Below are 12,139 nucleotides of genomic sequence, written 5' to 3'. Positions count from 1 at the left end.
GACTTCGACTCTGTCTGCCACAAGAAGCTCCTAGCAAAGCTGTCAGCTCGTGGCTTGGACAGATGCACTCTGAAATGGGTCACAAACTGGCTGGCAGGCTGAGCCCAGAGAGTGGTGGTGACAGTTGGCAGCTGCCACTAGTGGTGTTCCCAGGGATCCGTGCTGGGCCCTGTCCTGTTCTACTTCTTTATTGGTTATCTGGACCAGGGGACTGAGTGCAGCATCAGAAAGTTTGCAGATGACACCAAGCTAGGAGCAGGTGTGGATCTGTTGGAGGGCAGGAGAGCCCTGCAGAGGGACCTTGCCGTGCTGGATGGGTGGGCAGAGGCCAATGGGATGAGATTGAACAAGGCCAAGCGCAGGGTTCTACACTTTGGCCACAACAACCCCAAGCAGCACTACATGCTGGCAACAAAGTGGCTGGAGAGCAGCCAGGCAGAGATGTGCCTGGGGGTACTGGAAGAGAGTAGCTGAAGATGAGCCAACAGTGTGCCCAGATGGCCAAGAGAGCCAATGGCATCCAAGCCTGTATCAGGAAGAGTGTGGCCAGTAGGACAAGGGAGGTTATTCTGCCCCTGTACTCGGCATTGGTCAGGCCACGCCTTGAGTACTGTGTCCAGTTCTGGGCTCCTCAATTCAAGAGAGATGTTGAGGTGCTGGAACATGTCCAGAGAAGGGCAACAAAACTGGTGAGAGGCCTGGAACACAAATCCTGTGAGGAGAGGCTGAGGGAGATGGGGGTTGTTTAGCTTTGAGGAGGCTCAGGGGTGACCTCATTGCTGTCTACAACTACCTGAAGGGAGGCTGTAGCCAGGTGGGGGTCGATGTCTTCTGCCAGGCAAGCAGCAAGAGAACAAGGGGACACAGTCTCAAGTTGTGGCAAGGGAGGTGTAGGCTGCATGTTAGGAGAAAGCCCTTCACAGAGAGAGAGAGAACTGCCATTAGAATGCACTGCCCAGGTTGATGGTGGAGTCACCATCCCTGGAGGTGTTGAAGGAAAGCCTGGATGAGGCACTTAGTGCCATGACCTAGTTGGTTGGATAGGTTGGACTGGATGGATAGGTGGGATACGTTGGACTGAATGAACTTGGAAGTCTCTTTCAACTTGGTTGATTCTATGATTCTGTGTGGAGTAGCTGCAAGAGTGTTCAGGCCAGCAGCTTTGCTGAGCATAGCCCTGCCTTCCCTGGCAGCTTTAAGCCAAGCTGTGGGCATCAGACATGCTGCTGGGATACCAGTTGGCACCTGCACTTATAGCAGAAGTCACTAGGAGCTGTACATTACAGCCAGTTTGAAGCCTTTTATTTGCTGCACTCCCCCCTAAGAAACACAATCTAGATAGAAACCTGTAGAAAAGGTGCCCCAAATCCACATAAACGGGTGAAATGACTCCTTCTCATAACAAGCAAACCTTTATTCTAGACACCGTTTCATTCCAATGAGCAAATTGACTTGGAGGTCTAAGAGAGAAAAGAAAACCCTTTCTGTGAGTCAGCAACGTGCAGAGACTGAACACCCTGCGGAATCGTTCCCAATGAAGTGTGCATCCTCAGAACGAAAGTGTTCTGTTAGATGACATACTGAACACACGTAGAAGAGGAATTCTAACTGGGGTGTCCTTGGTAGCTGAAACATCCTGAACAAATGTGTACAAGTGCTGCTAAACAACAGAGTGAGCTTGTGACTGCAAAGCACTGTGCTGCACCCCGCTCGCTGCAACGCGTTCCTAAGGACCTACAGAAACTGGCTGGCAGTACAGGCGCAGCCAGCGTAGCAGGTAGCGCTATCCTGCCAGGCACAGCGCCGGAGGCGGCGCCACGGCCCGGAGGGAGGGCCCGCGAGCCCCGCCCCTGCTCCCGCCGCTCCCCGCGCCCCTCCGCGCCTCGCTGCTCCGCGCCCAACCGCCGCTTTCTCAGGGCGCAAGGGAGACGCATCGCAGCCAAAGTGCTTCTTGCAAAGGCCGTCGGCGCAGCCTGCACCATGAGCCCCACCCTGCCATAGCTTCCAGGCGTTGGGTCTGGCCACGCACTTCTTACAACAGGACGTAGCCCCCAAGTCCGGCAAACGAGACGGCTCAGACGAGTTCCCTGAGCAACAGCCCTCACGCCCAGGCAGGCAGAAGGCCTTTCCTCTTCTTCTCTTCCACCACTTTATCTCATGAGATAGTGGTGCCATTTCCAGAGGCTGATTTCCCAGTCTTCCCCAAAAGGTACACTCTGGGGGGTGTCACACTTAGCTGCGTATGTACTGGTGTTGAGGAGGATCATTGCCTTGGCACACACACACACACTCCTTGTGCTGCAGCTTCAGCTTTTGGAACATGGAGGTCATGGTCGGGAGCATATCTGAAAGAGCTCCAAAATGCCCTGTACACACTTCCCTTCGTCCCTAGGCAATCACAGACTCTATAATCTTGAGAGTCTTTCCCAGCCTTAACGATTCTGCAGTTCTCTTAAGCTCTGACACTGCCAGACAGAAGCCAGCGCAAAACCTGTGTGCAAACCCTTCTGCTACAGGGCACCCAAAACCCATCACTCGCACAAAAGGCACAAGGGAGTGCTCAAGGTCACATTCAGAAGCAATGTACACTCACCAAAGCGACAGCAAGCACTCGCTCAATCCACAGAAGTGTCCAGGGGCTGTTCCAGTCAAAGGGGAGAGTTGAAGCCTGCCAGGGCCCTAGGGGATCCAACTCAAAATCCCTCTCCTCTCCCACTGGGTCCCCTAGGTTGAGTGTGCCCTGTGGTCATTAGAATACATCATACCCTGGACAAGAAGAGCTCCAGGTGGAGGCTGTGTGTGGACAGGTATAACAAGCTGGACACTTTGTTATCACCTTTACCCACAAACACCCAGACTTTCCCCTCAAATTACTTGGAATATAAATAGCAACTGAAAAACTGGCCAAATTAAAAGGCCCAGAACTCAGCTGGAAAGCCCCTGAGAAAGCTGAGGACAAACTGCAAGACTTGCATGCTCTAGTTTGGGTTTGATTTTCCTCACAGTAAAAGAAGTGCTTAGTAGTGACTTTTTGCTTTTCAGATCACTAGAGGAGCATCTTTGCATTCATACTGAAACCCATGCCTACCAGCACTGTTTGTGCTCTGTGAGCCATCACAGAAAGGCTCACAGCAGCTGCTCCTCACACAGCCGGGACCTCCTGAAGAGCTACCACAGTTTCACGAGTTCATTGATACTTCTCTGTCAATATCACTAAAGATTCTCTGGTGACTTTCTAAGTTTCTGGAAGTGCACTGGGGTACTGCAGCATGACAGAAGGAAAAGCAGCACAGGGAAATGCTGTGTGCATCCTGGCAACTGCTAAAGTGGGTTGGGGAAAACTTTCTAGCACTGGTGGTGGAGAGCTTGACCAGAAGAGAGGCACTGCTGGACCTTCAAAGGAAAGCAACACAGCCTTGCTCCTTACACTGTAATATGACCTAACACTAACAACAAACTTTATTGAACATTTAAAGTGAAGAAAACAGAACAAGAAAGGATGAAGAAGTTCCCCATGACAAAGCACTGCAGAGAGCCTATGTAGCAACAGAGAGAGTGCTGCCACTGAAGGTTCCTGGGCCGCTTCCTACAATGGTGGAGGCCCATGTGGGTATTGCAGCATGAGATTGAAGGAACGGGCAAAGTTGTTGACAGACATGCATCTGTCAAACTCATCAGAAGGGACAATGACAGAAGTGAGGAAGAACAGCAAAAGCAGGAGCAACACAAACAGTACAAGTGCCCAAGCCACAGCCCGGCGACAGAGCGATGTGGGCTGAGCAAGTCCTCGGCGATCGCTTCTGCCGCTGAAAAGAACAGAAGAAAAGGCACATCAGAGTTGGAATTACAGGAGTAGCTTTAACTCCCTCTCTAGGGTTCCCACTCCCCTTCCAAGATGCAGGGATCAGGCTCTGCCATGGCATTGCAAGATTAGCTCTTTGGACAGACTCTCATGTTCTTGGGGGTCAAGTACTCCCCCTTTGCCCTTCATGGTCTGTTGTGTCTCTAAGCTGCAAGTTTCTTTTTCCTGGTGTGCTGGTGCAATTAACAGAAGACTTAAACCTAACACACAGGTTAGGTTTCAATCTTAACACAATTAGCTAAGCAGGTGTTTTCACCGGAGGCAAGGCAAACCAAGGGTCAACACTGATACATGGGTCTAGGTGCAGAGTGCTAAAGGAAAGCATTCAGGGCGGTGCAGCCCAGAGCTGGAGCGTAGGGGAGACACTGCAGGTGGGCAGAAGACACCTCCACCGGCATATATGGGCCTGAGAGGAACAGCTGCCCAGCTTTCTGCTAGCATTCAGCTGTTCTCACCATCTATTTAGAGATCAGGTCAATAGAAAGCAATACCTTGTGGTGCTGCTGCCTCTGTCATCTGCACTTCTCTTGGTGAGCTGGTGAGAGAAAGAGCTTTTAGCATCCAAGCTTCAGAAACTGCAAGGGATTTCTCTGCCTCAAAAGGGACACTTGTAGACTGAGATCAGGCCAGCAACAGGAGGAGCTTCCCACAAGCCCTCATGACAGGCACCTCCCTCAGAGCAGGGAGCAGATGCTCACTATTTGCCTTGTTGCTACAGAGCTCAGCCCTGGGCATGGCCATAGATTGGAAGGGAAGGTCTGGAGACCCAAAAGACTGGAGAAGCAGCTGCTGCTCCTCTCTCAAGACACCATCATCTACCTGTAGCGTGTTGGACAGCTGCACCTTCTCCAGCTCCACCTGCGTTTCCTCCCAACTCTGCTGTAACTGGCTCAGCTCCTCCTGGAGATCAGCACTGATCTCTGGATTGGAGACAGAGCGCAGCTTCTCCCCGGTCTCGATGACTGCAGAGTACAGGGCTTGCCACCTCTGCAGGATCACTGCCTTACTCTTCAAGAGAAAGAGAAACGACCTTTCTAAGCTGTGCCTAGCCAAAGCTTTAGAAGCTCACTGATGACATTTCAGTAGGGAAGAAGCAAACTCACAAACGGAGATGCCCTTTTTGGCTTCAGAAAATCAGATGAAACCATCGACTTCCTGGGTTGGTTTTACTTAGCTGTTAACCAAAGAAGTGCACAGGTATGTGCACACCCAAGAACTAAAGGCTGACAAAGGAAAAGATTTTCCACAGCACATAAACTGCACAACTCATTGCCTGGAAGATCCACTGTCCAGATGGGAGCATCCTGCCACTCTGTATTTCCACATCCAATCTCTGTCCTACATTTAAAGCATAGCAGGCCACTAAAGGACAACAGGGGCCAGGAGGTTTCCCAGGACAGGGAGCATTTCACAGTGTCCCTCTTTTCTCATCTGTGCTCACAGCTTTAAGTGTCAGCAAGGAGTTTTCCCCCCAAAGCACACGATAGTGAAGCTTTTTGCCTTACTGGACAGAGGAAGTTGCTTCAGTTTGGGAAAACTCCACAGATTTGGAGTGCTGAGAAATAAGCACAGTACCTTCAACTCTTTAATGAGATTCCTACGCTGGTGGTGGCTGTGGCAGTCCTGGGTCTTCACAGATGCGACAAAGCTCTTGGTATCCACGAGACATCTGTTGAGACTCAGCAGGCAACACAGGAAGAGATGCCACAGTCTCAGAAATCCATCGATGCTTTTCTTTCTCTGCTGCACCACCCAGCTAACATGGTGCCACTGCTCCTTCATCAGTGTGAACTTGGAAAGTAACTGTCCTCTGAAAATGCAAAGTGTGAAGTGTTCACATATCTTCATCGTAAGGCTCCATTTTACAGCCACTCTGCTGGCTTTCCACGTAAGGCATTCTTCCTGTTCTGGCATAGAAATCTGTGGAGGGCAGCCTTCACAATAAGCACTGAACACTTGTCTGGAGAACCAGCAGCAGGTCGATGCAAGTGAGACAAGGTCTCTGATGGTGCTGCAAAACTGATCTGTGCTTTTCCCAGTCTGTTTAGCTGGCAGTTCAACTCTGAGGGGCTCTGCTCTCCTACAGCAATGGGACCTCACTGCCGAGTGGGAAGTCCCTGTGTGTTGTTAGCGAACCCGTTCAGACAGGCTTTTGGCCTCTTCCTACAGCATGCTTACATGATCCAGCAGGTGTAGCTGGGGGGATTAAGACAACTCCATCTCCCAGTTCTGCTCCTCTGCAGGAGGCTGTGGCCCCCACGTTAGCTCTTGCACAAATGCCTGTGTTTGTGGAGGGAGCTGCAAGACTGTTCAGGCCAGCAGCTTTGCTGAGCTTAGCCCTACCTTCCCTGGGGTAGCTTTAAGCCAAGCCACGGGCTTCAGACTGAAGTGGCTGAGGGGAGCACACACACTCTCCTGCCAGCTGTCTGGAAGCAGCAAGCTTGGGCAGGGAGGAGTAACAGTGTCTTCCCAGCAAAAACCTGAGGCAGCTGAACCTCTGCTCACAAGCATTACTTGCTGCTGCTCTCTTTCTCGCCACTGATGATGAGAAAATGGACCTGATAAAAAACAGGTTTAGCTACACCTCTTTTGGGGGTTTGTGGCTGAGGACTCAACGGCCTGTCCAGTGTGCCAGGGGTAGACACAGTACCACCTCTATGGGAGAGAGCACATTCACTGAATTACCATGACCTTGGGGACAAAAACAAACAGATTACCTTTTCTCTGGATCTCCAGATTCCCAGGAAGGTAGAACATTTTCCATCACAGAATTAAATCTCTGCTCATTTGTGGAAATTTCGTTTTGCAGCTCCTGAAAATAGCAGGAGAACAACAGCTGTAAGTGTTCACTGCAAGTGGCTGCAGTGACAGCAAGAAGAGATAGAAACACCCCGCCCCTAGTGTGAAGCTGTGGTCCACTGTGGCAACATGAAGCTCACTGTGAGAACACTTCACCATGCTTCTGATTTACCACAAGTAGGGGTTTTTCTGCACCGTTTAAGTGCAGTTCTTACACAAACTGCTGAGCCACTTGCCACAGGCCACACTACTCTGGCACAGGCCAACAGGTAATAACCTGCAGGGTGGAGTAATCCACGACTTCTGTGACACAGCACCTCAGGAGGTATTTCTGCTGGTTGGATCCCTGGCAAAAATGGATCCATCCATTCTGGAAAAGGACTTTCATCTGTCAAGTTTTCCTCTGAGTAGCTGCTGGCCACTTTTCAAGAGTGAAAGCCTCTGCAAAGTGCTGACAACTGATAAAGGCATGGCACTTCCCAGCGATCGCCTCCCACCTTCACCAGTCAAGAAGATGCTTCTACTTTTACATTTAGCTTTACCTCATACTCTCTCTGGTCCTTCTGCAGTTCTTCCAAGTGTCCAGGAATGCTTTTCTTGAAGGTCTTGTGAATTTCTGCTGTGGAATTCATCCACTGCTCGCATTTCTGAACAAATTCCTTGTCATTTTGAGGGTCCTCACACACACTGTGGAGCAAATGAGATTTGGTGGCAGCAGTTGTTCTTCTGGGTATGGCTGCCTAGGGTCTAACACGGTGGCTTCCTTCCCATCCCAGCACGGTGGGCTGGGATAAAGCTGTGTGAACAGCTGCATGGGGCTTGACTGCCAGCTGGGCCTGAACCCTGACACCATGCTCCTGAAGGCACTCTGGCACAGCACCATCTTGTGCTCTGTGAGCCATCACCAAAAGGCGAGTAGCAGTTGCTCCTCACACAGCTACCCTGAGACAAGCAGGTTGTTTTCCCACAGATTGGCAAGTCTGGCAGACCTCCAGACCTGCCTCAGCACGGCTCTTTTCTGTACCTCTAATAACTGGGGCTTCTCTTTCACAAGCTTACCTAGCAAGGGCACCCATGACGGATGAGGGGCAGTGCTTCTTCAGGTTACTGGCAGCAACCTGGAGTCTGCCCCAGCATTCCTGCATGTTCTCTTCTTCATCTTGAAGAGACTGCAAAAGGGATCATTACAATTAGTTGTGGCCACAAAGGACTCAGTAACAGATTTCCCCTGTGGGGAAGGACACGGTAGACAGAATGGCACTATGAAACGTGTAGCACCTCATCCTAATTGCTAAGAAGTTAACTTTGTGGTGACATGGTCCAAGTCCAAATAGCCAAGTCCAAATAGAGGCTCCTCCTCTTTCAGCCAGTCTTGCTGCTGCCCATACGAACAGGACGTGGACTGAGTTAGCCATTAGCATTAGGGAGGGTGGTGGAGCGCACAGGTCCACCTCAACTCCCAAGTGCAGTGGAGAGTAAGGACCTGGGGTGCTTCATATGGGGATGCCTTCCAGCATCAGTAAGCAGATGTTGTTGCAGCTGCCCTGTACCTCTGAACCTTAAGCTACCCCTGAATCACACCCTGCTTGAACTGATGTGCTAAATAAAGAACAAAATCTGGGAATAAGCCTCACTGCCTCTGGGGGCAAAGAAAAAAACCATTCCCCTGACTCCAGCAGCACTGTAACACAGAGCAAGCTGATCGGGTCACCTCTCTGTGTTTCTCAGGAGACTTTGCTGGGTTGCTTGTTGAAAGGCACAGAAGGAAGTACAGAAAGCAGGACAACTGCAGTCGCTTTACCTGGACAGTCCTGATCTGATTTCTCAGAGACTCCACTAACAGCACAAGAGGTGCCTCCAGGCTGACTTCTGTGAAATCTTCACGCTCCATGACAGACCACACTGAGGTCAGTCTGTAACTGTGCAAGCTGCAAACGATCTGCTTTGGTTACTACTTCATGGGCAGGCCTGACATACCAATCACAGTTTAAAAGGACCTAAACATCTAAGCGCGGTGCTCACTTGACGATGGCCCAACAAGCATTTCCTCAAGCTGAAGTATTTTCCTACTTGGAAAGGCACTGCGCAGGCTTCAGACCAAGCCACAGGCAGCATTTAGAAGTGCAAGGATTTGCTGGAAATAAGAAGGTCACCAGGCTTCAAGGCAGCACTATCCTGTCAGCCACGCCTGCAGAGAGCACCCCCAAAAGTAAAAAGGTCTTGACAGAATGGATCGCTTATTCCTGCTCACCAAAATCAACCCGAAGTGGGAGGAAGCTGAGTGCCTTGCTCTTCTCAGGAAGCAGCCAGTTTGAGCCAGAGACCAAGCTTGCCTTCCCTGAAAACTCCAAGAGAAACTGTTCTGCGTGGAAGGCAGCAGTGCCAGACTCTGGAGAGCTAGCGTCCCTCGTGTGCTGGTGCTCTGACAGTGCAGGCTCACTGGACTCACAGCCTGGCCACTTCAGGGTTCTCATGCCAAACTAAAGGGGGGGATATACTCTTTCTTTCCTATGCCTCTTGCATTATTACACTCATGTAATCCCTGCTGGGGCAAGCATGGCTTCTTCCATTTGCCACGCACTTGTAGACACTGCAAACCCAAACCCGCAGCAGTCCTGCTTCAGGATGGTTTCTTGCTGTGTCCTTCTTTTGTCAGGGAAGTAGCTCAGGCACGTCCTGGGTTAGACAAAACAGGCATCCTACTGCTGTCTTTGGCCGTGCCAGGGCCAGCTGCTTTGGGCAGAAAGTAAGTCTCGAAGGGATTGTTGGATGCCCCAGTGCAGCTCAGACTCTGCATCCCCACAACGGAAGATGAGAGCTTTGTTCCTGCAGCTGACCCCAAGCAGAGGGCACAGGTCTCAGGAGCCGAGTGTCCAGGACCCGGCACACCTGGGTTGATGGCCGCCAGGCTCCTCTGCCTCACGCTCTAGCTGGCAGTGGTCTCGTGTTGCTTTGTGTGGCCTGCAGCTAAGCACCGCCCGCACCGGGCACACCGTCCCCAAGAACCCTCCCGCTCCCCGAAGCCCTGGACCCCTGCGGGGCTCCGCCACCTGCCCGCACCTCGCTCGCTGACCGCGCTCCTCGCGCTGCTGGCGCCGCCTCTCGCCCGGCTGTAGCCAAACCGCCGCACCAGGGCCGCTCACGACGCTCCGGCTCCGCGGCGCTGCCGGCGCCGGCTTTATAGGCGCGCAGACAGGCGTTGCCCGGCAACGGCCTCGCCTCCCATTGTGCGGCATCCCTGGTGCGGCACCCATTGTGCGCTCACGCCCTCGTTCAAGCCTGCCAGCCGCGACTCCACCGCGAACTTGGGGGGGCTCCGGGAACGGAGACACGAGCTCTCGTTGCCTTGGCTAACTGGCCTACGCCATGCCACGGACCTGCCGGCGGAGGCTGTGCGTGGACATGTGGAGTAGGCTGGACAGGAGTCAGGACATGTGCAGACAGACTGCAGCAACAGAACCAGACGGAGCCAGTCAGGTGTTGCGGCACCTTTTCCTTTCCCCTTTCTGGTGAACGTGGGGCAGGCTGTGGATGTAGTCCACCTGGACTTTAGTGCAGACTTCGACTCTGTCTGCCACAAGAAGCTCCTAGCAAAGCTGTCAGCTCGTGGCTTGGACAGATGCACTCTGAAATGGGTCACAAACTGGCTGGCAGGCTGAGCCCAGAGAGTGGTGGTGACAGTTGGCAGCTGCCACTAGTGGTGTTCCCAGGGATCCGTGCTGGGCCCTGTCCTGTTCTACTTCTTTATTGGTTATCTGGACCAGGGGACTGAGTGCAGCATCAGAAAGTTTGCAGATGACACCAAGCTAGGAGCAGGTGTGGAGCTGTTGGAGGGCAGGAGAGCCCTGCAGAGGGACCTTGCCGTGCTGGATGGGTGGGCAGAGGCCAATGGGATGAGATTGAACAAGGCCAAGTGCAGGGTTCTACACTTTGGCCACAACAACCCCAAGCAGAGCTACAGGCTGGAGACAGAGTGGCTGGAGAGCAGCCAGGAGGAAAGGGACCTGGGAGTACTGGTAGAGAGTAGCTGAAGATGAGCCAGCAGTGTGCCCAGGAGAGTCAATGGCATCCTGGCCTGGCTCAGGAACAGTGTGGCCAGTAGGACAAGGGAGATTATTCTTCCATCTGGACTCAGCATTGGTCAGGCCACACTTTGAGTCCTGTGTCCAGTTCTGGGCTGCACGATTCAATACAGATGTTGAGATACCAGTAAGTGTCCAGAGAAGGGCAACCAAGCTGGTGAGAGGCCTGGAATAGAGCTCTGTGAGGAGAGGCTGAGGGAGCTGGTGGTGTGCAGGCTGGAGGAGTCTCAGGGATGACCTCATTGCTGTCTACAACTACTTGCAGGGAGGCTAGAGCCAGGCAGGGTGTCAGTCTCTTCTGCCAGGCAACCAGCAAGAGGGGGAAGTATTGGCTGAATGTTAGGAGAAAGCCCTTCACAGGGAGAGAGAGATTTGCCATTGGAATGGACTGCCCAGGTTGGTGGTGGAGTTGCCATCCCTGGAGGTGTTGAAGAAAAGCCTGGATGTGGCACTTAGTGCCATGGCCAAGTTGACTGTATAGGGCTGGACAGGATAATCTTGGTTGGATAGGTTGGACTGGATGGATAGGTGGGATACATTGGATTGAATGAACTTGGAAGTCTCTTTCGACTTGGTTGATTCTATGAAATACCTCTGTTTGTGGGGTAGCTGCAAGAGTGTTCAGGCCAGCAGCTTTGCTGAGCATAGCCCTGCCTTCCCTGGCAGCTTTAAGCCAAGCTGTGGGCATCAGACATGCTGCTGGGATACCAGTTGGCACCTGCACTTATAGCAGAAGTCACTAGGAGCTGTACATTACAGCCAGTTTGAAGCCTTTTATTTGCTGCACTCCCCCCTAAGAAACACAATCTAGATAGAAACCTGTAGAAAAGGTGCCCCAAATCCACATAAACGGGTGAAATGACTCCTTCTCATAACAAGCAAACCTTTATTCTAGACACCGTTTCATTCCAATGAGCAAATTGACTTGGAGGTCTAAGAGAGAAAAGAAAACCCTTTCTGTGAGTCAGCAACGTGCAGAGACTGAACACCCTGCGGAATCGTTCCCAATGAAGTGTGCATCCTCAGAACGAAAGTGTTCTGTTAGATGACATACTGAACACACGTAGAAGAGGAATTCTAACTGGGGTGTCCTTGGTAGCTGAAACATCCTGAACAAATGTGTACAAGTGCTGCTAAACAACAGAGTGAGCTTGTGACTGCAAAGCACTGTGCTGCACCCCGCTCGCTGCAACGCGTTCCTAAGGACCTACAGAAACTGGCTGGCAGTACAGGCGCAGCCAGCGTAGCAGGTAGCGCTATCCTGCCAGGCACAGCGCCGGAGGCGGCGCCACGGCCCGGAGGGAGGGCCCGCGAGCCCCGCCCCTGCTCCCGCCCTTTCCCCGCGCCCCTCCGCGCCTCGCTGCTCCGCGCCCAACCGCCGCTTTCTCAGGGCGCA

At 52.3% G+C, this 12,139-nt stretch overlaps 1 protein-coding gene across 1 annotated transcript; it reads right to left on the bottom strand.

Annotated features, from left to right (window-relative positions):
- Window positions 1-3,434: 3,434 nt before the first annotated feature.
- On the bottom strand, window positions 3,435-9,915 carry LOC135181075 (uncharacterized). The gene is made up of 8 exons (XM_064153971.1): window positions 9,722-9,915; window positions 8,463-8,589; window positions 7,721-7,830; window positions 7,204-7,348; window positions 6,580-6,674; window positions 5,438-5,672; window positions 4,354-4,397; window positions 3,435-3,806 (listed from the first exon to the last, which is right to left on the bottom strand). The coding sequence occupies exons 1-8, from the start codon at window positions 9,913-9,915 to the stop codon at window positions 3,587-3,589; spliced, it is 1,170 nt and encodes a 389-aa protein (XP_064010041.1). The 3' UTR covers window positions 3,435-3,586.
- Window positions 9,916-12,139: the final 2,224 nt, after the last annotated feature.

Source organism: Pogoniulus pusillus, chromosome 1 (assembly GCF_015220805.1).
Source record: "Pogoniulus pusillus isolate bPogPus1 chromosome 1, bPogPus1.pri, whole genome shotgun sequence".
Lineage (NCBI taxonomy): Eukaryota > Metazoa > Chordata > Aves > Piciformes > Lybiidae > Pogoniulus > Pogoniulus pusillus.
The sequence above is the reverse complement of the archived record's forward strand: the minus strand, read 5'-3'. Positions and strand labels throughout refer to the sequence as shown.

Bases quoted from the DNA above. Each gene is read 5' to 3' on its own strand.
- LOC135181075 (XM_064153971.1), bottom strand. From the start codon at position 9,915: ATGGGTGCCGCACCAGGGATGCCGCACAATGGGAGGCGAGGCCGTTGC. The intron at 7,349-7,720 runs GTAAGCTTGTGA...TTTGCTCCACAG, and splicing joins GTCATGGGTGCCCTTGCTAG to TGTGTGTGAGGACCCTCAAA. The intron at 5,673-6,579 runs GTAATCTGTTTG...TTGCATTTTCAG, and splicing joins TCTGGAGATCCAGAGAAAAG to AGGACAGTTACTTTCCAAGT.